Raw genomic sequence first — 27,864 nt, 5'->3', positions numbered from 1 at the left:
CAGTGAAATGAGTCAACAGCACCTGACATCAGTAATTGCCAATGCAGGGTAAAATCTTGATCTTGATCTTCATCTTTACAGAGAAAGTCTTTCCTGATACAGATTTTTGTTTAAGATTTTATTTATTTATCAGAGAGACGGAGAGAGAGCACAAGCAGGGGGAGTGGCAGGCAGAGGGAGAAGCAGGCTCCCCGCTGAGCAAGGAGCCTGACACGGGACCTGATCCCAGGATCCTGGGTCATGAGCTGAGCCAAAGGCAGACGCTTAACCAACTGAGCCACCCAGGTGTCCCTGAAAAAGAGTTTGTAAGTTGGTTTTTTTTTTTTAATTTTATTTTATTTATTTGACAGAGAGAGAGATCACAAGTAGGCAGAGAGGCAGGCAGAGAGAGAGGAGGAAGCAGGCTCCCTGCGGAGCAGAGAGCCCGACGCGGGGCTTGATCCCAGGACCCTGAGATCATGACCTGAGCCAAAGGCAGTGGCTTAATCCACTGAGCCACCCAGGCGCCCCAAGAGTTTGTAAGTTTTTAAAACAGACGCTCAAAAGGTAGAAGAGGAAGAAAGATGAGCTCAGATCCATAAGAACTCGTCTCCTTATTTGAAAACATGGATTGGGTATTTTCCCAGATACTGGACAGACCTCGGGAGCAGATGCCAAAGACAGAGTAGAGGGCTCTGAACTGATTCAAAGTGATGTTTTGTGGGTGTAAATTCAGAACCCTCTACCCTATCTTTGGTACCTGTTCCTCCTGTCTACCCAAGTTCCTGGAAGTAGGCTATTACCTTCTGAAATACAGCAAAGGAAGGATGCCTCAGGTCTCCAGCTCCCTTTGGAGCTTCCCCACTCACCAGCAAGCATGGCAGGCTCAGGAATGACCTTCACAGTCACCCCTGCGTGTGCTCCCACAAGAACACTCAGTGCTCCACCATGCCAGCGGCTGCGGCCTCCAACGGAGACACCAACGGGCCCCGGGGTGACGCCTGCAGGCAGCTGACATTCACTGAGGTCCTCCGCAGATTGTGAACAGAGGAGACCTCTGGTACAGCTAAAATGAGGGGGAAGAACTTTACAGGTAGGTAGCGTACGCTGTCACTGGAGACCAAGAACGTATGAACAGGCAGTGAAAATTAAATGGTCTCCCTCTGTCTCCACCCTCCCCTCCCTTTGTCCCCTCTCTCTCTTCTCTTTCTCCCTTCCTGCTCCTTCCTCATTCTCTCTCCATTTCTTTGTTCTTCTCCTCCCCTTCTGTTGTGACCTCTAAGTTGGCTCAGCGTCACTGTTCCAGATCTTACATAATATGGCTTATGAAAGCAAAATAACCCTGCTGCCTGCCGTGCCAGGCTGAGCGAGATCCGGAGTGGACAGAAACACCTGGTGCTTTCTGACTTTCTTGGACTGTTTGCAAGGAGGGTCAGCAGCCCCGGGGTCATGGGCCCCCAGTCTCTCCCGAAGGCACGAGACCCCCCGAGTCTCTCCTGAGGTGCATTCAGTCGGGTCTTGGAGTTTCCTGATCTGCTAAAGGCAGAGAAAGAACATGTCAGAGACAAGGGAGGGTGGGGGCAGAGTGGGTGTTGGTAAGGGGAGACCAGATGGTTCAATCATAAGAGGACGAGGACAAGAGTCTTCTGTCCTTTCCACCCTCGGTGACTGCCTCTGGAATTCTTAGTCGGCATCTCCACTAAAAACTTTGCATGATCCACATCATGGATTCTGGAAGTGTTTCTTGCTTTTTCAGTAGTTGTGTAGACAAAAGGGCAGGGTCATACCAATATTTTGAAGCGTCCTGAAATGGCTTATGATAACCTTATCCCCTGGGGAATGTCCCTGGTTCCCACATCCTGATGATTCGAGCAGAAATATAAATTGGACCCCTTTAGGTTCCCTCCCAGGAATGCTGTGGCAAGAATATAGGAGTCTTGGGGCACCTGGGTGGCTCAGTGGGTTAAAGCCTCTGCCTTTGGCTCAGGTCTTGATTCCGGGGTCCTGGGATCAAGCCCACATCAGGCTCTCTACTCAGAGGGGAGCCTGCTTCCCACCACCCCACCCCACCCCCGCCTGCCTCTCTGCCTACTTGTGATCTCTGTCTGTCAAATAAATAAATAAATAATCTTTAAAAAAAAAAAAAGAATATAGACATCTCTGGGGGTTTCTGAGTTTATATTCTTTCTGCTGAGAATCTGCTTTTCTTCCTTAAGGATCAGAAGAAGGGTTGTTGGTTCATGAAGTTTTTGTTTTGTTTTATTTTGGTTCTAGGATTAGAGAAAGTTTAGTCTAGGGTAAGGAGGGAATCAATCACATTGTGTATATATGTCTTCTCCCAACACTTCAATCTAGACGAGATGTGGTTAGGATGACTCTCAGGTGTGTCTCTGATGGGGAGATGTCATGCAGGCATGGGCTTGCGGTGGGTCTAATGTGAAGGCAGAGGTTGCAACTGGTTTGGGAAGGCCGATAGGAATCCAGGATAGCCATTACTTTATATGCATTAACACACACCTTCAGGCTTTTTTGGTCCCTGTAGACATTGTCTCTTCCTGTCTGCTCTAGGTTCACTGAAAATGGCTCTCAGAGGACCCTCCTGCTCTTTGGGATGGAGAAAGGGAGAGAAGCAATCAATATTATTCCTCACGTCTAATAAAGTGCAGACAATGTCCTAGAAATCCTGATTTCCACTCTCTGACAAACAGAAGGGCACAAATAAGAACAAGAGTCAAAGGAAAGAAACCAGAAGCCCAAATAAAAGACTTTCTCCCTAGGACAGTAGTTTGATCTTTACTATTGGCTCAGGGCCAACGTTGACAAGGGAGGGTAGGGGACAAGAGTCCATTGTGGTGAATTTTTAAATTTACCCACAAATTCTTAGATACACATCTCCTCGAAAAGTGGAGCGTTTCCTTCCTCCAAATGTGGACTGAATTTAGTGACTCACATCTAGCATTTAGAGTACAGCAAAAAGTGATGGGTTATCACTTCTAAGATTAGGTTATAAAAAGGCTGTGCCTTCCACATACTTTCTCTCTCCCTCTCGGATTTGCTTTCTTGATCCACTCACTCTGGGCAAGACATGTCCTGAGTAACACTATGAAGTCCACGTGGCAAGGAACCGAAGCCTCCCGCTGACAGTCATGGGAAGCATGACCTGCAGTTCTAATCACATCTTCATGGGTCGCAGTCCTGACAGTTTAATTATAACCTCCAAAGAAACTCTGAGGCAGAACCACCCAGCTAAGTCACTTCCAGATTCCTGGCCCTAGGAAACCGTATGAAATCTTAGATATTCGCTGTTTTATGGAACTACAGTTTGGGGTGATTTGTTATGGAGCAACAGACAACACACCTAGGATGTTTTCCAATAATAGACATCCCTTGGGGATGGAGAGCCCCGGGACAAGCCACCTAAGGAAAATTGCTACCCAGCTCTAGAATGCCATGAAGCTGGAGTCTTCGAACAGAGGAATGATTCTCTCTCATGTAGAAGAAATGAGTTTTAAATCACTTAGGGTTAAATATTCCTATTACTAGCCATACTAAAATGTCACCTCATAATTTTCTCCCCAAAGAAATGCTGTATTAAAATATGGTTTGGTCATTTCTTTCTTTCAGTCTTCTCTAACATATCTGACTTTCTGAGTTCCGCTAAGAACGCTGATGGCAAATATGTATTCATAAACTAGGAGATCACTCTTGTGCTCCCAGAAAGCACACTTAAGATTGAAATGCTTTATTTCAGTTTTGGAGATGATAGTTCATAACACAGAATTCTAAATCTGGAAGGAATCTCATCCCCTCCTAGGGGAAAGAAAAGAATCTAGAACACTCAGCAGCTACCAGGATATAACAATTGGGATGATCACCCCCAAAGGCTCTGCATTTTGGATCAGGGAGAAGATAGGGATGATCACCCCCAAAAGGCTCTGCATTTTGGATCAGGGAGAAGATATTTCTGAACCAGGTACTCTGGAATTAACTGCAGGAGTGGGGCAGCTCATACACAAGCCATTAACACCTAAGACTGATGCTTGTGAATAAACTGCCTCCCCATCCTACTGTAGGTTTTTATCCGCTTCCTCTAGCCAACAATATTGGTAGTGACTTTTCTCTAACAATCTAATTCAACAAACATTTACTGAAGGCTAATTTGGCTGAGTAACTTAAGTGGGCTAGGTCATAATATAGGTATGTAAAAATGTTTCTAAGTTGGCGGTTCTGGATCCCAAGCCCACCTAGGAATGAGGCTGGTGGGAGGCTCCTTAGGGAGAATTCCAGTATTTCATTTTCTGACCTCTTCTAAAGGAAGACCCAGAGAAGTGGATACTCCTTACAGCTCTGTCTCTCTAAACTTAGTTCCTAACAAATCACAGATTCCTTCCCAGAGACACGTGTTTACTTTTCCCAAACAAGAACAAAACTAACCAACCAACCCAACAAACAAAAAAAACCAATCCTCCTCTCTCCCCTCTACCAATATAATACTGTACTTCTTTATACATAATATTATTTGATGTTATCAAATTTGAGTTATCAAAACAGCTTGCAAAATCATTTGAAGATAAGCAAATATATATAGCAATAGGACCAGAAGTCCCATAGTGGTTGTTGATGCCAATGACATCCTTTTAGCTGTAAGAAGAGGAGGGCATAAGAAGAGAAAGAGAAAAATTTCCATTCATTTGACCCTTTCATTCATATGCTTGTGTCGAATACCCCAAATAGTGTCTATTTGGTGCCCATTTTATTAAATTTTGGAGATATCTTGAACTTCTCTCCCATTTAATGTCAATATAATAATCATATGGTAGTCCAAGGAAGGAGTTACTCTGAACTTTTACTGAAAGTACAGTAAGGCTTCTAGGCAGAGTTTAGATTTGTGAGTCCACGCCCCTGGAGTGAAGTACACAGGTCTGCCGACCAGGCCTTAGACAGGGGGCAGAAGCTGAGCAAACCGAGACAAGCGGCGGTCCCAAGACAATGCAGGTAACTCAACCTGAAATTCGTGATAAAGAGGACAATTTGCTGACGTCCAAGGCTCCCAGAAAACAACTCATGAACTGGCAGTAAGGAACCACACCCACACCCCTTGGGAATGTGGGACTACGACACCAGCCCCTGACATCAGAGGGCTCTTGGCAGTGAACCGTAGACAAATACTTCTAAGTTGACAGTCCCTGAAAATCTCCAATCCCTAAAGCAGAGAAAGAGCTGGCCGCAGAACCATGCTTGAAGACTTAACAGCTTTATGGCCTGCCTTCCCACTCCCAGTGACAGCTTATCAGCCCGGTGAATTCTACCGAGGGTGTGCTGCTTCTAGAAGGGATACTCCTAAGTTCCTGTCTCCTTCATAAGATGCTGTATCTTGGGGAAAAGGTTCATGTAGGAGACCTGTACTGCGTGTCTGATGTGTACATATATGCAAGTCCACATATGGTGTATGGCTAGCCTGTGCCCATGGGAATGTGAGTATATCTGCATATTGTAAAATCAAGTATGACATTTTCTTAAATGAGTGGTTGGTGATCGAGCTAAAGGCTATAAAATGGCAGGGCTCTAGTCAGCTCAAATTTGTTTACAGTTGCAATTGACCTGAAGCCTTTGGAATTACATAATGAATTGCCACTTCATATTAGTTATAACTCATAAAGCAACACAAGGCTCTTGGCAGCCTGAATCCAGCCAGAATGAACCAAGCCAGCAGTCATTAAGCTCAGTGAAACAGAACTTAGCTTTGGTGCCATGACCCAGGTTAGAACACAGCCAGACCACCGAGATCTCATGGGTTTGATGTCGCCAATACAGCCAAAAGGCTTAGAACTCACAAAACTGAGAGTTAAAAATAATTCATTAAGCAAGTTGCTCAGGCACCACGACAGGACTGGGATAGAGTGCTGAGAGAGAAAACCGGGACCCCTGCCTTCCCGAAGTATATAATCAGAAAGCCCTGTTGAGGGATGGGCTTTCTTTAGGATAGCAAGTTACTTTCTAGACTTGACTTCATTGGTGCGAGGGCCGAGCAGTTTCTGGAATTATCTAAGGAAGACTTTGGTGAGTTAGTTGAAGTCTTGGAGCCACAGGTATTTTCAGGAATGTCCATGCTCGCATGTGAGTGTTCCCGTGAGCTCCCCCCAGCAGCACAGACCGGCCTTGTGAAATGGCCCCAATGTGACCATCCAAGGAATGTCACGGAATCCTCCATTCACTCCCTGACATTGCTCTAGTAGCCTGTGCTGTCATAGAGCTCCTACTCAGTAACCGGCAGGAGGAAATTGAGGAAACTGATGTTCAAAGTTGAGGACTCCTTTTGTGAACACTGGCCTCTGTCTCTTTAAGACTGAAGGCTTGACTGCCATTCTGCTTAATCTATCACTGATAACTTATCGAGTAACCCAGAGTCTGTTAAATGAGCTATAAAAAAAAAACCACCTTAGAATACAAGGGAATTACACCGCAACTGGTAGGTCAAAGCTAATTCTAGGTGAGTGGGTAGAGAAGGAAATAAACTTGTTTCCACCGAAGTCTGATCACATTAATTTGGAGTCCTTTTCGTGTGATCTTTGCTGGGGAACTCTGCTTAGGCCACTGCCATGATCTGGTGCTTGTGGTGCAGATAACATACCCTCCCACGTCCCCTTTCACCCGCCCTGGACTGCAAGGGTGCTCCAGTGAACGGAAGCCAATTTCGGCTGGGAAGGGGGAAGTAGAGCTTCCATAGAAAGAAAACCCCACAATTTATCAGCAAAACCAGGGGAATGCTGAGTGACAGAGGGCACTCTTGATAATCATGCTGAAAACAGCCAATATAAACTGCAACCATACCCAGCAAAGCAGTAACATCATCCAGCTTTGAAAATGTGGGGAGCCAACCTTCCTAGGGAAAAAACAAAACAAAGCAAACACGAATATCTAGGATTGCTTACAACTAGAGCAAAATATACACCTGCCCCCTCCCCCGATAAAGGTCATCTCTTAAGTTTGCTGTGACAGGACCCACCAACTTCCAAGCTATCAGAGGACACCATCTTTTAAAGACGGTAATTCTTATAGCACACAACACCTGGCATGTTAGCTTCAGGGGTTGGAAGAATAGTGCTTTTGGCTAGAGGTACATGCACAGCACTATGGCGAAGGGAGCTCCTACCTGCATGGACATGAACTAAGATACACCAGGAAAGGTGAGAGAAAAACTAACTTCCCACCAAAGGGACAAAGAACAAGGGCACAGAGATGTCCCGTGGAACTTTAGGGGGAATTGTGAGCAGCTCATTGGGCTACTGCCACGGAAGGCATGTCCAAGGCACATCCCTGCTAGCTGGCCCTGAGAGCAGTCGACCTTGGAAGGCTTCAACCAGGGCAGCCACCGGGTCAATATGGGCCATGTAGAACCACCCCCGGCAGGTGAGTAAGGGTAAAATCAAGACCAGCAGGGAAATGAGAAGCCTCTGTAACACATTTTCAGGCTGCTTTAAAATTAAGGCAGAGGGGTGCTTAAGACAATGTTGCAGCATTGTAAGTGAAAGCCAAGGTGTGGAGCAGAGAGAGCGGAGGGTTGGAGTTTGTATCCTCCTACTAAACTGTTCAGCTGGGATATGCCTTCATCCTGGGATTCCCAACACCCAAAGTACAGGAAGAGCTGGTTGGCTGTGTGATTCAGGATAGATTTTTAAAAATTCCTTGAACAACTTGAGTTTCATCTCTTAAAAAAAAAAAAAATCCCCTTTTCGGGTAGGAAAGTAAAGGAAAAAAGCACATAGGGATTTAAAAGAAACACAAAGAATCAAGTCAGAAGAGATCTTATAAATGTTAGGTTGATTTATAAGAGCTGCTCTGGGCAGTTAACAGTCTGTTTACATTGAGCTGTCTACCGCTGAACAGACTGTACATGGCAATTAGAAGTCGTCACAGCAAGAGGAAGCCACGGCTGGCCTGGGCGGCCAACGGGAACCACATGAAAACAGCCAGACACGGTAGAGAAGATGGGAGGGACCAAGGTGGGGTTTGCTTTTTATTATAAAAGAAAAAGAAACTCCTCAGGAATCTGAACAAAGGGAAGGAGAATCTCACACTCAGAGATTCAACACCAGGACACAAAACGACCAGTGTTCTGACTCCGGTCTTCTCAAAGAGCAGAGATGGGAAGGGGACCGTTGAAGCAAACACGCCATTCTGTCAAACCAAAGGGACTCAGAAACCCTACAAACAGGATTAAAATCTAAACTTCTGGGTTTGCTTTTTAAAAAATTTTAATATATCAAACAAAAGGCCTGCTTTAGTGACATGCTAGTCCCGCCAGAAAATAATCCCAATCACCCCTTGTCAGTAACATGCTCAAGTTGACCAGCCAACTCTGATTTCTAAATCCGTGTGGGCATGTGTGTCTTTTAAACCAAAGCCGCGGGGCTCAGGTGAGTGCTCCTTCCGCAACGTGCCTGCACCTGTCAAGCCGACCGGGTGTCCACCCCCACCTCCGAAGAGTGGGCAGAGGACGGAGGACCCTCCGGTGACAGCAAGGGAACGGCAAAGGGCCCCAGAGAGCCAGCTTTGCAAGCACTGCCTCCCTCACCCCCACTCAAGAGGAGATCCCTTATTTCCAACCAGACTATTCATCTCCAGTTTGGCTCCCCAGTGACCAGAACGTTCTTCCTCCTTTAGAAAAAAAACACACGTATCTGCACACCCATATATATAATTTTTTTTGTTTTTACATTTAAATATAAAAATACTACTCTGCTTTGTGTTATAAATGAAGGACCAAGCAGTTAAGAACAACTCTTCTAAGGTAGGTCAATCCATCCTTATGCTGAGCTTGTCTTCAGGGGAGGGCCATCTCAACCCGGGTGAGGGAAGCCCTGTACCAGGAGGACGGGGGTGCATTTTTCTGCCTGGCTCTCTCCTAAGTCTCACTTTTAATAGAAAGTTGGTTATAACCTGACACCAAGTGGAACTCCCCACCAAGAGGGGGAAATCCTAACCTAACCCCAGAGTAAGTAAGTAACCCCCCTCCCCCAACACTCAGCTACCTGGAAGAAAGAGCCCTCCCCCTCCCTTCACAAACACTACGCTCTGTCCGGATCGCTACGCCTACTGGACAAACACACCTGATTAACTGGAAACAGTGGTTATGTCTCCCCACCCCCCCCTCCCCGCTAACGTACTAGACAGCTTCAGTGACAGGGAAAAAAAAGATGGGGGGGGGCGGGGGTGTGAAAAGATTAAGAACCTGACCCCTCTATCCTGGCCAAAGGAAGCAAAGAGATATTAACTGGGCATGAGGAATAAAAAAAGACCTTGATATTCCGCCCTTTGAGTTACAGCTATTAGGACAGTCGAGAGGGGGGCAAACATGGAGGCAGGATGGAGAATGAGGAGGGGTTTGACGGCTGCAAGTCTAGTCCACTTAGTTCTTGTACTGGAAGGGTTCATCGCCAGTTTCATTGAGAAGACACGTGCGGATGAGGGCTTCTGTCACGGAAAAGGGGTCACAGTTGGCAGAGGGGCGACGGTCTTCAAAGTAACCCTTCTTCTCCTGGCCGACAGTCCGGGGAATGCGGATACTGGCCCCACGGTTGGCCACGCCGGCGGAGAAGTCGTTGATGTTGGACGTTTCGTGGAATCCAGTCAGGCGCCGGGCGTTATCCAGGCCCCCCTTGGGGTCGTAGGCTCGGATGTGGTAGTGGTGCCGCTTGCTCAGTTTCTCGATGGACTCCTCAATGTACCTAGGAGGAGAAAAGACGGGGGTCCAACCTGGAACCCAGAAGTCTGCCCTTCAGTGGCAGGTGCACGTATGGAACTAAGAATGAAGGGACTCATCTATCAGACTGTTTACTGAAACGCTCTCCCCACAGATCAAATGATCCACGAGGGGAGCAACTCTGCCTTCTTACCCGTGTGTCCCACTCAGGGCCTCAGCATGGTGCTGGATGCTCAGCAGATGGTATTTGCTGAATGAGAAGACCCTAATCAAAGACCCTGCCCCACCCAGAAGCATTAAGTTCATTCAATGCTTTTATCGTTACTAAGTTATTTCATACTGAAGATTTTCAAACACATTAAATTGGGTCCCCTTTTCCAGTAGCTATTCTTGGATTCTACCCCTAGAGTATGTTTTGGTCCTCTTCAAATACGAACAAGAGAGTTAGGAGATAACTTTCAAAGCCAAGTGCTAAAAGCTAAAGTACTAATGGAGAAGTCTGGCTTACTTATTAGCCCCAACACATCAAACCCTTGGCAAGTATGCCAGCAAAGAAAGGAAGATGGACCCATCACGAGAAGGCACTCACTTCAGACCATTCTCCTCGCGCATGGCCTTGGTGCTGAAGTTGGTGTGGCAGCCTGCACCATTCCAGTTCCCAGGAATGGGCTTAGGATCAAAGGTTGCTATCACTCCGAAGTCTTCACATACACGATGCAAGATGAAACGGGCCACCCAGAGATGGTCTCCCATGTCGATTCCTTCGCAGGGTCCTATCTGGAATTCCCACTAGAGAGAACAACATGGCTGGCCTTTAAAAATAATGCCAATTTCTTAGCCCAATTCACAAGCTCCAAGCCCTGTTCTTTTCTCACCTCTATTCCAACCCACCTAAGTTCTGGGTAAATGAGGGGTGTCAGTACACGTCCCCCTGGCCCCTATGTCCTCCAGATGAACACGTCATTTACCTGGGCAGGCATGACCTCAGCATTTGTCCCAGCAATCTTGATGCCAGCGTACAAGCAGGCTCGGTAGTGAGCCTCCACGATATCCCTCCCATAGGCTCTGTCTGCTCCCACACCACAGTAGTATGGCCCTGCAGAGGCATTAAGATGAAAGGTCAAGAGAGAGGAAACCAAGAAATCCCTTTCCACAAAAGTCAGAGATCAGAAAGCTCTCAACACTTGCTTTCTGCAGTCACTATGCCTGCCTTCACAGGGAGGCAGGGGTGTGGCATGCAGGGGACTCCTCTTGGCCATAACGTCAGTGGACCCGAAGGGTTTCCCTCCATGTTAATGTCTAAAACTCCAAGTCCGGGGGCGCCTGGGTGGCTCAGTGGGTTAACGCCTCTGCCTTCAGCTCAGGTCACGATTCCAGGGTCCTGGGATCAAGCCCTACACCGGGCCGTCTGCTCAGTGGGAAGCCTGCCCACCCCCTCTCTGCCTGCTTCCCTGCCTACTTGTGATCTCTGCCAAATAAATAAATAAAATCTTTTTAAAGATAAATAGATAAAAATAAAAAATAAAAATCCATGTCCAGGGACTGGAAGTGATTATGCTGAGTGAAATAAGTCAAGCAGAGAGAGTCAAATATCATATGGTTTCACTTATTTGTGGAGCATAACAAATGGCATGGAGGACATTGGGAGATGGAGAGGAGAAGGAAGTTGAGGGAAATTGGAAGGGGAGGCGAACCATAAGAGACTATGGACTCTGAAAAATAACCCGAGAGTTTTGAAGGGGCGGGGGTGGGAGGTTGGGGGAACCAGGTGGTGGGCAATAGGGAGGGCACGTATTGCATGGAGCACTGGGTATTGTGCAAAAACAATGAATACTGTTACGCTGAAAATAAATAAATAAATTTAAAAGGTTAAAAAAAAAAAAAAAAACCATGTCCGGATTTGGGTAACAAGAAGGCTCTTCTCCACATTATTTCAGCCAGCCTCGGTGATATGCCCACAGCTTTCTGATCCATGAGTCGTCACTATCATCTCTGGGGAGGGAGTCTGTCCTTGGCAATGAAGCAACTAGGTAGCAGGAGGTCCATCTCACGGGGCAGGTAGACGACTTACCTTGGGGCCCAGGGAAGCCGTTGGAAGGCCAACCAAAAGGGTGCCCATCTGTGCCCATGAGAGTATATTCCTGCTCCATTCCAAACCAAGGATGCTGATTGCTCACCATGTCCATTATCCGTTTACAGGTATGCCTCAAATTGGTCTCTAGAAACAAAGAGTCAATGCACCATTAGAGCCATATGGGCAAATCCACTGAATCCCAGTGCTGCTGGGGAAAAGGGCTTTGGATTCCACAAAGCTGAAGTGTGGACTCTAAGGTGAACTGACCCAGAATAAAAAACCTTTTTTGTGTCCCATCAGCCTAAATGTAGAAAATGGGCGAAGCAGGGGAGCCTGGGTGGCTCAGTGGGTTAAAGCCTCTGCCTTCGGCTCAGGTCACGATCCCGGGGTCCTAGGATCAAGCCCCGCATCAGGCTCTCTGCTCAGCAGGGAGCCTGCTTCCTCCTCTCTCTCTGCCTGCCTCTCTGCCTACTTGTGATCTGTCAAATAAATAAAATCTTCTAAAAAGAAAAGAAAAAGAAAATGGGCGAAGCGGTAATCATACATCTGCAGGGAGACTCCTGGGTCACAAACAAACCCCATGACCCTGGATCCAGAACAGAGCAGGTCTGCACCTTATCTGCATGCTGGCCACCTCCCAAGTGCCACAGGTCAGGCACTTCAGCTCTCTGTGCACAAGACAGCCGCTTTAGTTGTCAGACTTATCCCTAGTTTCTCAAGCATTTAGAGCCAAACCTGTAATTTTCCTTGAGAGAATCATTTGTCTATTGGGGGCCTCCCATTCCAGGTGAGAAGATGAAGGGCTAAACTGCCTAGCACAAAAGTAAAATATTAAAATGAGAGGAGCTCAGCTGGAGTCGTCTAAGCTGGAGAAGAACTTTAAAGTAAGTAAATACAGACTTCTTATCAGCTGGTTAAGTACATCCCAAAACACCACTTTAAGACCTCTGTATTATGGAAAACCCACAACAGGAGTCTATCTGGCAACCCTGAGGGACGTATTAAAGCCTCTACTTTTACACAGGAGAAAACGCAGCTCAGCTCAGAGACCCTGGGCGGCCTGCCCAGCTTACACGGCGAGTAGCAGAACCGGGAAGGCGGCAATTACCTTGGCTTCAGAGCTCATGCCCTTTACGAGAATGGTACTGCCTCCCAAAACAAAGGCAATTAAGGTGCAGGCACGGACTGACTCGTCACAAGTCGCACTGGCAGAGTGTAGCAAGAGACTAAAGAGCAGGGAAGACGGGGGGGGGGGGGGGGGGGGGGGCTTCTGCTATGGTAACAAGATGATCGGCGGAGAATCATGATCAACAGCCATGCCAGGCAAAAGCCAAAAACGCATACAGTGAACTTGAGGCACATGTAGGTTATCGGTGAACCCAGACGGGAGATGTATTTTATCCCCCACCCCACCTTTTAAAATCAGGAAAACGAAGGACAGAGGATAAATCGTTTGCCAACGCTCATAGCCAGATAAGTGACAGATCCAGAATTCAAACCCACCATTCGAACTTCAGAAGCCATGTTTTTCAAATCTAGAGGCAGGTGGGAGGGCTATGTCATGGGGGAGCTCTACTGGTGGAGAGATTTAAAGGAATTCACTGTTGTTTTATTTACACAACCAGTAGAGGAGACCCTGCTGTTCACACCACCTGTGAATGAGGAAGTTTGGAGTGGAGATCCAGGTCTACTCGCCCAGACCCCTGAAACAGTTCTGAGACCTGAGATCGTCTCATCTAGTCTAGTGTTCCCAGTACTGGTTTCCGGATCTCCTGTACTTCCCCTTTACAACGTTCAAGGATTAAGGAGGGAGCATCCCTGCCTCTCCAATACACACCTGCAGGCTTCCGGTTGTACTTGAAGACTTCACAGAACACCAGCTTGTTGGGGTCCTTGCGGAAAGGGTCCCGAAACATGGCAACGGGGACGAGATACATGTCACTGTTGGAGCCTTCAGACTGAAAGGTACTAGAGCCATCAAAATTCCACTCAGGCAACTCTGGGGTAAAAAGAGAACGGAAAATTAATTTACAACTGCAGAGCTTTTCAGACAAGAATAAAGCCCCTTCCTGAACCTTTCCATGCCTAAAGAGCTACATTTTCTTTCCAGAAAGTCAGAGATGTGGGACTCCTGCTATTCATATGCAAACTCTGACAAGTGCACAAGGCTTTCATGTCCTTCCTGTGGGAGCCGCACAGACCACTGCATCAACTACCCAAGGAACACCTGACGTATCTTCTACCAGATACCAAGTCTGTCTACCAGATACCAAGGAGACAAACTGAAATATTCTGACAACCAGGAAGTCAGTCATCATTTAAAAAACTGGAACAGGAGAACCAGATTCTGATTCCCCTACTAGGCCACCTGTGTTGCTTAACTCTTCTCCCCACTGCATCTAGGGACTGTTCTAGCTCAAGTCATGCCCTTATTCTACAGACAAGGAAATGGATAACTAGCCGGGTAAGTGGTCAAGGGTGCTCCCATGGTCACTTATCGACTTTCCCCACTATGTTTTAAAGGTGGGTTTCTTCATCTCTCAAGTTGACCAGGAGTTCTCTGAAAGCAGAGAGATCAGACTCTCTTACCTTGTACCCCCTCCCCAGCACCTGTCTAATACCTGCCACAAAGCAGGTACACGCCGTATACTTTATTTTATGTTTATGCATTCACTCCAGTGTGACTACTATCAGAAGAGTAAGCCATCCTAAAAGTAGGTAAGAGGTGATTATTTTTTTCTCTAGTCCCCTTCCAGGAGGAGGGCTATGGTTTGCTCTAGACTGAAAAGTGAAGGTCACAGACTCTTTATCTAAGAGCCCCTAGTGTTGATAAGCAATCAGGTGGTTTAAGAATTTCCAAAAGTGGAATCAACCAGAAACAAACGATGGATCGATGGATCGGCCAGTCCTATTAGGAAACCACTTCACGTAGAGTCTGCTTCACATCCAGAACCTCACTGATAGGAATCCGAAACAGTACTCTATAGAGTTTATACAGTAGATAAGCATAGTCAGGGTAGAGCAGTGGTTTTCAAACTGGGTTCTTAGGGATGTCTCAGAGCGAATTAAGTGGGCATGCCCAAGTCAGCAAAGTCTCCAACTCCCTCCTGCCCCAACTAGACTTTTAATCTTTTTTCCTCAATATACTGGCTTACATGGAAGATTCTATTGAAATAAAGGGGTCCATTGTTGCCACACTTTGAGGCAGCGGAGGAGCTTAGCGTTGAATGAATGAAGTCTGAGAAACCCTGCCTCAGGAAAGCTTGACACACAGAATAATAAAGTGGCCAAATCTAGTGGCTTGCTTTCAGGCTGTTCCTACCCCCCCCTCCCCCCCAGCTCCCACTCTGCTCGGTCTCTCACCTTCTATACACTTGGGCTCACTGTCCAAGGTCCGGGTCTTGCAACGCAATCCTTCTCCCGTCCCGTCAATCCAAATATACATAGCTTGCACTTTCTCGCCCTGAGGCAGGGACATGTACAACTGCTTGATGCCTTTGTTCAGGTGGGAGCTCGCGGAGGTGGCCATGGTGGACGTTGTTCTGCTGAGAAGAACCAACCAAAAAATGATTACCAACTCCAAACTGATCCTCTGGCAAGAATGACTCAGTGAGGACAATTAAAGCAAAAACTCCCAGTGGGAAATGTTGTCCCCTCCCTTTGGAAGCCACTCTCCAGGGTAAATACTTCTTCATGCTGCTTTCAGAGGAATTTAAGCTTTTGGATTAGACAAAATCTGCCTCTAGGCCTCCTTGAGCTAGAATCCACACTTGTGAGGACTAAGCTCTATTTCGTCAGTGTAGCCAAGGTAGGGGAAGCGTTTTATATTTTATACTAAAGCACTGGGTGAAACACTAAAGTTTGGAAAGAGAGCATTTGCAGAAGGTCTCTCTCTCCCAACATGAGTGAAATCCAGCCACAGAAAAGCTGGGCTGCTATGGTGTCTGGTTCCATCTCTTCTTTTCCTTGCATTCTAGCCGGCACCTCTGGGAAAAACCCTTTTTGAAGATTCTCCCCTCTCCCTTAAAGCACCCCCACACACTGAGACATTAGGAAGAAGAAACAAGGGGGCTAGCTAGAGTAGTCAAAAGCCTGGTGGGGTTTTCCTAACAGCAGCGCAATTGCAAATCCCCCAAGTATCAAAGAGCTGATCTGTGTTGGATTCTGAGAGGCATGCACACCGCCATCCTTTCCGCGGGTCTTCTCCCTTCTCCCTCTGCATTTGCAAAGGACATTGTCAGATCCCACCAGAGAACTTTAATGAGGAAATTCCCACTTCGGTAACAAAAAAGATCTGGGTTTTTAAAAGCTGGGCACGCTAAAAACTGCGAGCCACTGCCACAAAACCTCTGAAACAAGAGAAACCCAACACAAGAGGAAATGTTGGACACCGACCCCCCCCCCCCCCCAGCTCAGTGGCCCAGAGTGGCTGGAAAGGGAACACATTGTTCTCCAACGACTTGGGCAACTTTCTGAAGTACAGTGGCTAAGTTTCTATGGGCAACCGTCCATGTTTGCCCAACTGAAAACAGAACTGCTTCTCCCTCCAAGAGCCTCACCCCTTCCCTTGGGGAAGAGCAGAACCTCCTTGGTCTGGTCGCCAGCACTGGATTGCAGAACCGGTCCTTTTCCATACTGCTCTGTATAACCGCGGTGCAGAGGTCTCCGTGGGTCACATACTGCCCCCAAACCTCCGCCACCCCTTCAGCTCCCACTATAAAGCCTACAACCCAGTCTCTGGCCTTCCTCCCCAACCTGGGACCACCATCAATATCCAGCCACACTTCCTCCCTGTAAGCCTCAGTTCCAGACTTCCTGCTCTTTTCCGTGAGACGAGTTGGATGCCAACATTCTAGTCTACTGTTACCGACTGGTAACGTGGTGCCCTGAGTGTATGCAGGGTAAAAATGGGATTCTGCACTTCCTAGCTGTCTCTGCAGCTGTTTCCGGCTCCGGGGTCTTCTTCCCTGACTCTTCACTCACCCCAGCCACAGAAGGTCAGCCGGATCGTTGGGGTAGCCCTCCCTGGCCCTTCTTTTGGAGTTGCGTTCGCGCCTCTCCTGGCTCTCCGGTTCTCGCTGGTCCATGCACCGGAGCTTTCTGGGCGAGGGAGACGGAGACGGAGAAGGAGGGGTCAGGGAGCGTTCGGGATCGCACCGGGACGAGGAGAAATACGAGGGCTGGTGGGTGACGGTCTTAATCTTGACTCGTGATTTCTCTCCAGAGTTCATGGAGTAGGCGACGAAGCCGAAGCAGTTGGAGGGGGACTCCGAGGACCGCGACTCCCCTTCATCTTCATCTTCGTTGTTGGTGGTCTTCGCGGATTTGCGGCTGGGGGGGGTTACCCGCTTCCCGCCCCCGGGGCAGTTGGGATAATCCACTTTGAGGGTAGCCCTTTCCCACTAAAACGTCCCTAAAGTCGGCGCCCTGCCCCTCGGGCCCGGGTCTGGATCTCAAGGCCAGGCCGAGGGGGCCATATCCCTCCAAGGGCCGGGGCTGGGAGGGAGTGGGGATGTCGCGGGGGAGGGACAGCGGACCGCCGCTGCCTCTGCCCCTCCAGGCCTCTCCGCCCGCGGCGCCCGCCGGCCAAACCGCAGCCCGGGCTCCCCATTGTTCAGTCACAGTGCAAGGCCCCCGGGACCCCGCGCAGGAGCGGCCCGTACCAGCGACCCTCACGGCCACTCGCCTCCGTGTAAGCGTCTAGAGAGCCTCCAAACCACGACGATCCTCCAAGGCCCGCCACCGCGGAGCAGGAGCGAGCCTCCCAAGGGGCCACCCGGCTACTCCGTCCGCGGTGCACACAGCACCGCCGAGGTGGGAGCGCTGGGCCGAGCAGCGGTTCCACCGTTCGCCTCGAAAAGCGACCTCCAGGGGCGGCGCTTAGGGCCGCGAGCGGCGAAAGAGATCAAAACAACTCCCCGCCCTCCTCCGAGCCGGGCGAGCAGCGCACCCTACAATCGCCAGCCCAGAGCCTCCGGGAGCCGCGGGCGGCGAGAGCACGCGGAGGGCGCGGGGCAGAGGAGCACCTTAGGGACGGGAGGTGCAAGGGGCTGCCCCCGGCCGCGGGGCCGACAGGCCGGGCTCAGGGGGTTCGGGGGGCTGCAGGGGCGGCGCGCACCACTTCCAGCCCCCGGGACGGCGGCGCGCTTACCTGGGCGGCGAGCAGGCGGCGGGACGGGCAGGCCTCGAGAGCGAGATGAGGTGAGGAGAGGAGGCCGGCGTGCTGTTCAGAGGGTCCTCTCTTCTCCCATTCTCGGCTCTGCAGGCTGCGGGCTGCCCCGCATTTTTTATCCGCGGCCCGGGCCGCCCCCGGCGCCCTGATTGGCTCCCAGCGGCCGGGAGCCGGGGCGGATCGGCTGATGCGCGCCCGGGTCCCGCTGCCATTGGGCGAGCTGTGGAGCCGGCGCCGTCGGGGTGGGGACTCGAGGGCCGGGAAAGAAAGAAAGGGAAAGGGCCTTGAGGGGGAGGGGGCTTGCGAGGGGGAGGGGAGCGGAGGAAAGGCAGGCGGGCGGCGCGCGGACAGGCGAGTTCCTGGCAGGAAGGACCCCGCCTGCCCCGGCTGCCGCTCGCCCTGGCGCGCCCACCGCGGGCCTGGGGCCGTCCCCTCAGCCCCCACCCCCGGGCCGGAGCGAGGCGCCCCGCACACGGCCCGGCCTCCGCCCCGGCCACCTTCAGGTTGGATAGTTTTGCAGGAGAGGCCTGTCTTTTTCGAGGTCCTACCGCAGACCCCAAGGCTCCCTAAGGACGTTCTGATCCCCGGGGACGTCGTTTTGCCTTTTGTTGTTAGAGAACCTGCAGCCCTGCTCGGCGCTGGCGTCTGGTTTGAGGCGCGGTGCGGGAGCGGGGGCCGCGGCCGGGCGGTGGTGGGGCACCGAGGGGGCGGCCCGAGGAGGGCCTGCGGGAGCCGGGCCTGCAGCGCGCCCGCCCGCCCGCCTGCCCTCGCCGTGGGGCTGGGGTGAGGAACCGCAATGAGCGTTCTCGCTTCAGTCATCCACTCGCTGTGCTTAGGTCCTGCGGTGGAGAGGACCCGGGCGGGCACGGGAAGGGTCAGGGGGCCTGTCAGATGCCGCCTGGGACACTCCGAGACAAGTCTCGCAGCCCCTCTCTGGGCCCAGGCTTCCTCATCTGCAAATAAAGCCCTTGGAGAGAGGACCTTTAGAGCCGCCCACCAGGTCTGAAATTCTGGGTGCGAACTGTTCCCTAAGGGCAGCTGAAAGAAAAGTGAGGTCTTCGCGAGCCCCCCTTGGAAGCCCGGGGTACGTCCAAATTTTAGAATGTTTGAAAGTAATGCTTTGGGGGCGCCTGGGTGGCTCAGTGGATTAAGCCGCTGCCTTCGGCTCAGGTCATGATCTCAGGGTCCTGGGATCGAGTCCCACATCGGGCTCTCTGCTCCGCAAGGAGCCTGCTTCCTCCTCTCTCTCTGCCTGCCTCTCTGCCTACTTGTGATCTCTCTGTCAAATGAATAAATAAAATCTTAAAAAAAAAAAAAGTAATGCTTTGGTTTCTTTTTCAAGGAACTTATCGCGCCTTCTTTTTAATCTGGAAAATTCAAATCGGTACCCCTTTCTCCTGTCAGCCTTGCTATAATGGTTGAGAAAATGTGTCTGTGAACACAGTATTGAAATGCATGCTTGTCAACAGATATATAATAACTATATAGTATACAGAGAGACACACACAACGCCCGCACACCTACCATATTTTCATTGCCACCAATGCCCTTGCTTGAGTATTTTTTCTTGCCTGAAATCCCCCTGATGGTGTCTAGTCTTTATTGCATCTTTCAGAAGCCCCAGTGTTTGAGACTTGGAGAATTTTCTGTTTGAAGACCAAGAAGTCAGGCTTCATTGCCTTTGGAAAAGGAAGGGAAGAAGTTTGTTCTTGTGGTTATTTTTCGTACCACAATTATGGAAAAGAAATGTTGCCTGTGACCACACACACACAACTTGGCTTCTCTGGTCACCATCCTTCCAGAGTGTCTGACACTGTAGTGCTTTCAAGTGACAGATGCAAATTTTACCTCAAAGGGGATTTTGGTATATTTCAGACAGGTGACCTTCTGCACTGGGTAGAGTTCCTTGCAAACCCTTGAGAGGGTCCATCTTGAGTTTGAGTGCTGTATGTTGAAGTATTACAATATGTTCAAAGGCTGGGGTTCGTGTCATACAAACAGCCGTTCAAATCCGGGCTTCATGTCTTACCAGCTTTGTGTTAGCTTTCTCATCCACATGAAACCACAGTTTTCTTGCCCACATAATAGAGATAACAGTTAACTGTTGAAACTGTATTGTAAGGATTCCTTCTGATAAGCACATACACTAGATGCATATGGTAAACTTGGAAAACAGTAATTATAATTATTATAGGTCAAGGTAATCCAAAGAGATTGGATTCTTTCTTTCCCCATAACAAGCCATGAAGTACAACATTCTGACTCAGTCCTGAGTTGTGGGAAAGTGGGGGAGAGGAAAGGTAATGTTTTTATTTTAAAAGATGGTAGTTTTCTGTTGCCCAACTGCCTCAGCAAAAACCAGAGCCTTCTACTGAACTCATCGCCACCAGATTCTGAGATGCAGGTGGAAGGCATAATAGAAAACGGGATAGCAAGAAGTAAATGCAATGTTTAAAACTTACAGGATTATATTTTGCTGTGTGGTTTCATTTGCTAGGGATCTTCACTGCCTTAAACAATTAATCCATCTTTCTATCTCCCAGTAGTGTCCAGAGTGAGTGTTCAATAGGTGATGTTTGTTGATCACACAGAAATGACAGCGGCACCATCAAGAAAACATGTGCTTTGAGCTGCTTTTCCGAGAATGCAAATGGATTTGCTTTGATCCATTCATGTGACCAGAAGCATACTTGGTGAAGGTTAGAAACGTAATACATGGCCACTGAGTCTTTCAGGAAGGAACAAGAAGCCTTGTCCTTGGTCGGCCCCCTACTTACTAAAACCAGCCCAATTAGGGCCCAAATGAGTCTGGGGACCGATCAGGGAAGCTTTAAAGAGTATGAGGGGAAGAAAGAGCAGGAGAAACTAACTGGTTCGCCCCCAGAAACCCAGACTGTACTTTTAGAGAAGTTAAAAGGAGGACTGCCTGTGCCATTCAGTTTGACTTTGTCCTTTGTGCTCTTCCCCCTTCTTCCCTAAATTGCCACTCGCCCCCATTTTCCACCCTCTCCATAAAAGAGCATTAGCATGCTGGAACCGGTGAACTGTTCCATCTCTTGGTACACCAAGTATCAGAGCTGATGGGGGGGTTCTATTACATGTGCTTTGAAGTCAGGTTTTTCTCTCTTAGAATAAGGTAGCGACGTCCCACAGGTGAGTGGAGTGGGAGAGCAGTAAACAGGTAAACATTTTTTGCTCCGAATCTACAGGAAGGGCTAGGGACTAAGAGCTCTCCTTCTGTGTTGTCCTGCTACCTGTAATATAAAGGCCTTGTCTTGGGTGGGCTTTGTCTGTGAATTCTTCTCTCAGTTTCTCTCTGTCTCCTAAAGGACCAAATTCCACTTGCCAGTTGTAAAGCTTTTAAAGATTTTTATTATTTATTTATTTATTTATTTATTTACTTACTTACTTGAGAGTGTGAGAGAGCACCCAAGCCGGCAGAGCAGCAGGCAAATGGAGAGGGAAAAGCAGGCTCCCCGCTGAGCAGAGAGCCCAGGACCCCAGGACGCTAGGATCACAACCTGAGCCAAAGGCAGATGATTAACCGACCGATCCACCCAGGAGCCCTGTAAAGTTCTTAATCTAGTGGTCTAGAAGTGCCTTCCCGGGCCTGTGTGGTTGTCTTGGACTCACCATAGACAGGATTGGGAGTAGGGCTCAAACATAATCAAACTTTCAACCCTAACAGGCAGTTGGGAAGTGCAGTTTTCCTTATATTTGAATGATTTCAGTAAGCATTCAACAAAACTCTTAGTTCAGCTAAGACTTGAGGAACACCCTGGAAACCCAACCCAGATTGTAAACTATGCTTTTTTTTTTTTTTTTTTAAATAAAACAACACCAGTTCTTTCCCAAAGAATAGACCATAGTATAATCTTAAAACAAAACGAGAAGAAAACAAAAAGAACAAAACAAACAGCCTTGGAAGTTGATATCATGACTCTTAAACCAAATTCTGGGGAGAAGCTACCATTGGCCAAGCTTTCCAATTTCACTCTCCATAAATAAGGAAGGAAAGACCAGGTTTTCCTTCAATTCAGTACTGAACACTGAACACAGAAGACTTGCTCTTTATATCCTTCCCGGTTGTTTGATAGTCTCCCATCCAAGTACTAACCAGGCCTGACCCGGCTGAGCTTCCCAGACTCCTCAAGATGGGGTGTGTGTCCAGGATGGTATGGCCCCAGACCGATTGTCTGATATTCTTAAACTCAGGAAACGAGAAGCTCCCATCTCAGCTATCTGCTCTTTAGCCTAATTTGAGGTTTGTTGAAGGCCCCTTGAAATCACTCGAATATAGGGAACACTCCATTTCCCAAAGTGTGTGTTAGGATGGAAGTTTGGCTGGGCTTGAGCCCTACTCAGAATCTTCATTCCAATAGGAACCTGGGGAGTTAAGTTCATCTTCGCTAACACCGTGAGGAAATAAGTCCTACCGAGAAAATTAAAGCCACGCACTTCTGGAACTAATCTGCTCATGGTTCTGAAAGGTGAGGCGGCCCGAGGCGCCTATGACCTGCAGTAGCTTGAGGAAGTCACCCTAGGGTGGTACTTCACAGCCAAGTGCACATCCCAGGTGCAACTCCCTTGGGAGCCTTTTCTGTTTTCCTTCCTCCAGTCTGCTGTGGGTGTTCTCCTGGGCCCCCACCGCCACACCCCTGCAATCCCTCTCATTCCCACTGAGCAAAGCGCTCGCTGAGGGGGCCAGCCAGTCTACCTCCGAATCCTACAGGGTGTCTTGTCCAGAGTCTCCCACAGAGTGGACATTCTATGTACTCTTTGTGGGGAATACTTTATGTCAGGTTCTCTTTAAAGGAATCTTTGGAGAACATTTTGCCTATTTAATCATCTGTCCCCAGTTTCATTTCGTGAATCTGGGACTTTCATAGATAAATCTTGTTCCTTATTCTCAATATATGCATGGATCTCTCTTCTCTAGATTGATTGGAACATTAGCGACGCTTATTTTTAAAAGCTTAGGAAAACAAACTGTGGGTTGCAGGGGTGGGGGGGTGCGGCTAAGGAGAGGGTGGTGGGGTTATGGACATTGGGGAGGGTATGTGCTACGGTGAGTGCTGTGAAGTGTGTAAACCCGGAGATCCACAGACCTGCACCCCTGGGGCTAATAATACATTATACGTTAGTAAATAAATAAATAAGTAAGTAAAAGCTTAGGAAATTTAGCATCGTGGTAAAAAAAAAAAAAAAAGAAAAGAAAATTTGCTTGGACCAGAGTGTGTCCTTTAGTCATTCCCTCCATGGGTTCCCCAGTCCTGCCTTCTACCCTCTGTCCCATTCGTTGATTTGAAACCCTGTTTGCTTCCCGTTCACATACCAGATTTTAATGGGAAACAACCCTGGGATATGTTCTGGGGATGCTTGCTTGGGCAATACTTAGACTTAGTTCCTTATTTTTCCTAACCTCCTATCCCCTCCCCCCACTTCTTTAAAACTAGTTCTGGGAGACTTGTTTACCACAATGGAGAGCCTGAGGCTTGGCTGGGTGGCGTGATCCTAGCGCCCTCTGGTGTAATTTTGTGAAGAATATCCCCAAAGCTTAAGAGTGGGAATTCCCCACCACCACCACTGGCCTGCAAGGGGAGGGCCTCTGTGTTATTATCTCCAATATAGTTAATTAATAACATGCAAGTTTATTACCTACACTGACATCTAAGAGATACTGTGTTGGGAGTGTGAGTTGATTACCAGTGGTTTCTTTATTATTATAAAAGTAGGTTTCAAATAACCAGGAAAGAGCCGCTGAAGAATGTTTAGTGCTTTTTCCTCATCGCCCACCAGTGTGTGCAAGAGGTAAAGAGAAAAGGATGTCCACCACGAAGAGTCACTGAAGAGTCTAGAACCCAAGAGTCAAGGGGGGAATGGCGACGATCAGAAAACGTGGTTACAAACAAGTCTTATCCTTAGCCCTCCCTCGGATCTGAGCCCAGAAATTTAAGACCCAGCCAGAAGCTGAAAGTCTGCCAGACTCTCACTCCCAGGGGAGGCCAGGGTAGGGGCACTGGGTGGTGGACAGAAATCTGACATAGACATGCCCTTTAGGGGACATCTGGAGTACTTATACAGTGCCACTCATTCCAACTGGGCCTTCTGGGTGACCATTTTTCTTCCTTCCTTCCTCGCTTTTCTCCTGTTTTCTTTTTTTCAAAAAATTTCAATTTGAGGATCACTTCCTTCACCGCTGCTATTAGCAAAGTCACTGTAGCCCAGAGGACATAGCCACTGGCAAGAGTCAGACACACCTGTATTCGAAATCCTGTCTTACTTTGTACCGGCTCTAAGACGTGGGTAAGTCAACCTTCTGAGTCTCAGTTTTCTGGAAGTTCCTTATAGAAAAGCTTTTGAGGATTAACAAGCAATAACAGTAAACAATTTAGAAATAGTTTGGTGGATTTTGTTATCCCAGGAACGAGGAAGAGAGTGGGCCCATTACTAAGAACATGACTCAGGCTTTAGGACTGTTGGTGTTTCCCGAAGTTTCACAGAACCTTGGACCTGTCTTGAAAAACATTTAGAAGAAACAGGGGTAGGCGGAGATTCTGGAAGCAAATAAGCCTTTATTCAGCATCACCCATGCTATACATCCGGTGCATATTCAGGAAAGTTTGTCACTTGGATCTGGCGAAGTCCCTACCCGTTAGGAGTCTTTAGGTGGTGAGAAAAACCTCCCCTCAAAAAAGATGATTTCAGAGATAGTACAAAGCGCAATGTATCAGCTATATGAACAGCTTAATAAAGTGGATTTTGTATAAGCACCTAAGAGTTCCAGAACAGAGGAGTCAATAAGAGTTCTTGGAGAGGGCCTCCTGGAGGGTACTCAGTGGGGTGAGGGTGAAGTTGGGTTTTATGCTGGGTACCAAACAACATGGTAAACATGTGATTGTCCGGTGGCTTTCTGTGAGATGCAAGGGAGTGAAATTTGCAAAGACCCAAGTGTACAATTGAGGAAATAACATGTGCAAAGGTGGCGATAGGGAAATAGGTAAGCTTTGACTGGAACAGGAGTAATAAAATAGGAATCCGAAGAAGTACTAAGCCTTTGAATTCTATATTTGAATTCTGCCCACTTGAAGTGTTACTAAAGTAAAACATTGATCAAGTCTCATTAATTCGGATTTGAAATGAAGGCAATCCTTAGAAGTGGGAAGGGGGATACAAAGCATGCTTTCAACCAGTATAAATTAATTCTAAATTCTGTTTATATTACTTCCATGTGATGGTGCCACTTTGGTGAGCAAACTGAAGTACCCACTTTTCTTATCAGGATGAGACTTCAATGATTCCAGTTTTGAATTGTGAGAAATCATTATAGTCTCAGGTGAAAGGCAGTCACTCGTCCCTGGAGAAGTAGCTGGTGAAGGCATGACTCTGCTCTCCTTCCTTTGAAAGCCTCCCTTCTATCACATCCACTGTCCCCCACCCCCCAACCCCGGCTTCATTGGCACACTCACCTGCTCCCCTGGTGCTCTTCCCACCACCATCCCATCAGCATCCCTTTCTCAGGCCCCTCTCTCCTCATCTCCTCAGCAATTAGACATTCAATGACAGGAGATGGGCCAGCAGATGGAAACCAACTGTGCTCCTTCATGACCATTACCTTCACCCGGTCCCAAAAAAGGGTCCAGTGCACATGACTGAGAGACCCCGCATGGAGGAAGATGGGTGGACAATGTGCAGAGCATCCTAGGCTGTCTCAGGAAGAGCTTTCTGAAAGGAGAAGAGCCTGGCCCTCGCTTTCTGACTGCTCCACTTCCTGCAGTAATTTGTAGAGGGGTCCTACAGTGTCCTTGTGATACGGAGCTCCTTTGGATCCCATCAGCTTCAAGCTGGGACGGTAACAACGATGCCAAAGGGAAGAGATGCCATAGATTCCCAGCAGACACAAAGCATTGATCATCACATGCCAACAGAAGAAGGTGGTGATAAACATGATGTCGCTGATGTCATCATCCTGCCATGGGTAACCAGTGACTGGCTTGTACAGAATAAAGCCCGCCTGTATCAGCCAGGAACCCATCATCAGAAACAGAAAAGTCTCAATCAGCAAGAGGTGAAATGTGTCAGGAGTCCACAGCTCTACAGTCAACACCAGCATCAACAGGAACACCAGCAAGATGAGCAGACAATGTATTTGAAACTCTATCCCCGTTGAGTCCTGGACATGTGATGTCAAGAGCAGCAAGAGCACGTAGAAGGTCAGGGCCAGGGAACCTTTTTCTAGAAGCACACACCTCTGAGGCAGCAAGTTCTTGCTCATGACATCAACACAGCCGTTGAGGGTGAGGAGGATGAACATGGTGAGGTGCTGCCACTCTTTGGGGTACATAAATGTTGGTGGCAACAGTCTGTTCATCAGTATCAACCCTCCTTTAATGCAATGGATCTCATAAACTATCAAGATGGAGCCAATCACCATCTTCAGCACACCTCCGTGGCATATCTTCCATAGCCTGGCCCACCTTCCCTTCTTCCTAGGATGGCATGAAGGGTCCGGCAGAGAGTCTTTGAATATCACAGCTTTGGAGACTACTACTGACTGATACAGTCCATATAAGATTAGAAATAGTCCTGGGTACACATGACCAATAAAGGTTCCCATTGAACTACAGATCTGCCTAACAAAGAGAAGAGCAAAATTTGGGAAAGTCCACACCTTCTGGGACCACTTCAAGTTCTGGCCTTTGGAAAGAATTGCCTTCCACCATCTTTTATCATCTCAGCCCACCCACTGCTCCCCCACAGAGGAAATGTTTCTTGAAACAAGCCTACGACTTTGGTGGCGTAAAGCCTCATTGCTCCATTCCATTCTGGTACATTGGGAACCAACTGACTTCTGCCAGAGAAGGAAGCTTGTGAATGTGCTTTTAGAGGCTCTTCTCTGTGGCCCTTGAGAAGGGTCCACACCTGTGCACACCTGTCCCTTTCTCCCATGGCTTCCTGCCCGTGTGCTGCCCAGCACTCAAACGAGGAGAAAGGGGCATGGGGTAGGGGTAAGGGTTGCTGTGGTATCCTGAGGTAGCCTGGCCATTCAGACATAATTTTGGTCCAGTTGTAGGGTTTTCTTTCTGAACACCTATATTTATAAACATTGGGATATGGGACCATATATGACACACCTAGCACCAGTGCGGTTTTTCTTTTCCTTTACAGACACATTCTGAAGATCCCCAAGAAATCTCCCTTCACCTCCTCCTCTTACTTCTTCACATCTCCATCTGTGCCCTTACCCCCACGTCAGCATCTCTACGGGACGATAAATGGATCCAAAAAGCTGTCCTCTGATCCTTGATTTTCACAGACTGTGGTGTGTTTGTAGTGGGTCAGCTTCACCGAGCTTAAGCCATATTTCCTAGAATACCCTTCCTTCTATGGTTCCAGGTTGGGTTGGCTACAGGAGAGATTTATATGAGCATGTGAAGGCAAAACTGAAGGAGCAACCCAAGCCCACCCTGAAGGTGTAGGGTGCCAGGTGCCCTTGCAGCTCCTGCATTCTCTTCCTGATCTGTTGTCTCGTCTCCTTGGCATGGGCAGCAACCACGCCCATAGCTCCCTTCGCTTCTCTTCGAGGCGGGGCACCAGCTTCTTCGGAGGGTCACTTGCCATTGAAGTATGAGGTGGCGAGAGGCAGACACAGAACAATTAAAACATTGTTCTCGTACGTTTCGGTCTGTCCTTGCTCTTCCCTAACTCGCTGCGGGATTCTTCCTCCTGACCGCTGCCACACTGACCTGAAATGACCTCCACCGGCATTCCATAGCAGCCTTCCCTAGACTTCTCCGCTACAAATCTGTAAGGTCTAGTGGCCATAAGAAATTCATATTTCATATCACTTTGCTCCCAGGATTCATCCCTAACTGGTACAAGGGATTAAGGTCAAATCCTTAAAATGCAGACACTGTTGAGTGAGTGACCCCGTGA

At 48.4% G+C, this 27,864-nt stretch overlaps 2 protein-coding genes across 5 annotated transcripts; both read right to left on the bottom strand.

The window, feature by feature from the left end:
• Positions 1-7,783: 7,783 nt before the first annotated feature.
• Positions 7,784-18,037, bottom strand: GLUL (glutamate-ammonia ligase). Of its 4 annotated transcripts, none has more exons than XM_045982915.1 (8): positions 17,908-18,029; positions 16,740-16,856; positions 15,120-15,301; positions 13,594-13,755; positions 11,754-11,900; positions 10,651-10,778; positions 10,272-10,471; positions 7,784-9,707 (listed from the first exon to the last, which is right to left on the bottom strand). In XM_045982915.1, exons 2-8 carry the CDS (start codon positions 16,841-16,843, stop codon positions 9,389-9,391), a joined length of 1,242 nt encoding a protein of 413 aa, XP_045838871.1. In that variant the 5' UTR covers positions 16,844-16,856; positions 17,908-18,029; the 3' UTR covers positions 7,784-9,388. The 4 variants fall into 4 exon arrangements, with proteins under 4 accessions (XP_045838871.1, XP_045838872.1, XP_045838874.1 ...); XM_045982916.1 differs by having other exon boundaries at positions 15,120-15,298; XM_045982918.1 differs by lacking the exon at positions 16,740-16,856 and having other exon boundaries at positions 17,908-18,037.
• Positions 18,038-25,639: 7,602 nt separating this feature from the next.
• On the bottom strand, positions 25,640-26,545 carry LOC123927618 (transmembrane epididymal protein 1A-like). Its single transcript, XM_045982298.1, has one exon. The coding sequence runs from the start codon at positions 26,543-26,545 to the stop codon at positions 25,640-25,642; it is 906 nt and encodes a 301-aa protein (XP_045838254.1).
• Positions 26,546-27,864: the final 1,319 nt, after the last annotated feature.

Source organism: Meles meles, chromosome 17, assembly GCF_922984935.1.
Source record: "Meles meles chromosome 17, mMelMel3.1 paternal haplotype, whole genome shotgun sequence".
Lineage (NCBI taxonomy): Eukaryota > Metazoa > Chordata > Mammalia > Carnivora > Mustelidae > Meles > Meles meles.
The sequence above is the reverse complement of the archived record's forward strand: the minus strand, read 5'-3'. Positions and strand labels throughout refer to the sequence as shown.

Excerpts from the sequence above, each read along its gene's own strand:
- GLUL (XM_045982915.1), bottom strand. The coding sequence starts at position 16,843 with ATGGACCAGCGAGAACCGGAGAGCCAGGAGAGGCGCGAACGCAACTCC. Across the intron at positions 13,756-15,119 it reads TGAGCCCAAGTGTATAGAAG|AGTTGCCTGAGTGGAATTTT; the intron begins GTGAGAGACCGA and ends TTTTTACCCCAG. Across the intron at positions 9,708-10,271 it reads CGCGAGGAGAATGGTCTGAA|GTACATTGAGGAGTCCATCG; the intron begins GTGAGTGCCTTC and ends TTCTCCTCCTAG.
- LOC123927618 (XM_045982298.1), bottom strand. The coding sequence starts at position 26,545 with ATGGGAACCTTTATTGGTCATGTGTACCCAGGACTATTTCTAATCTTA.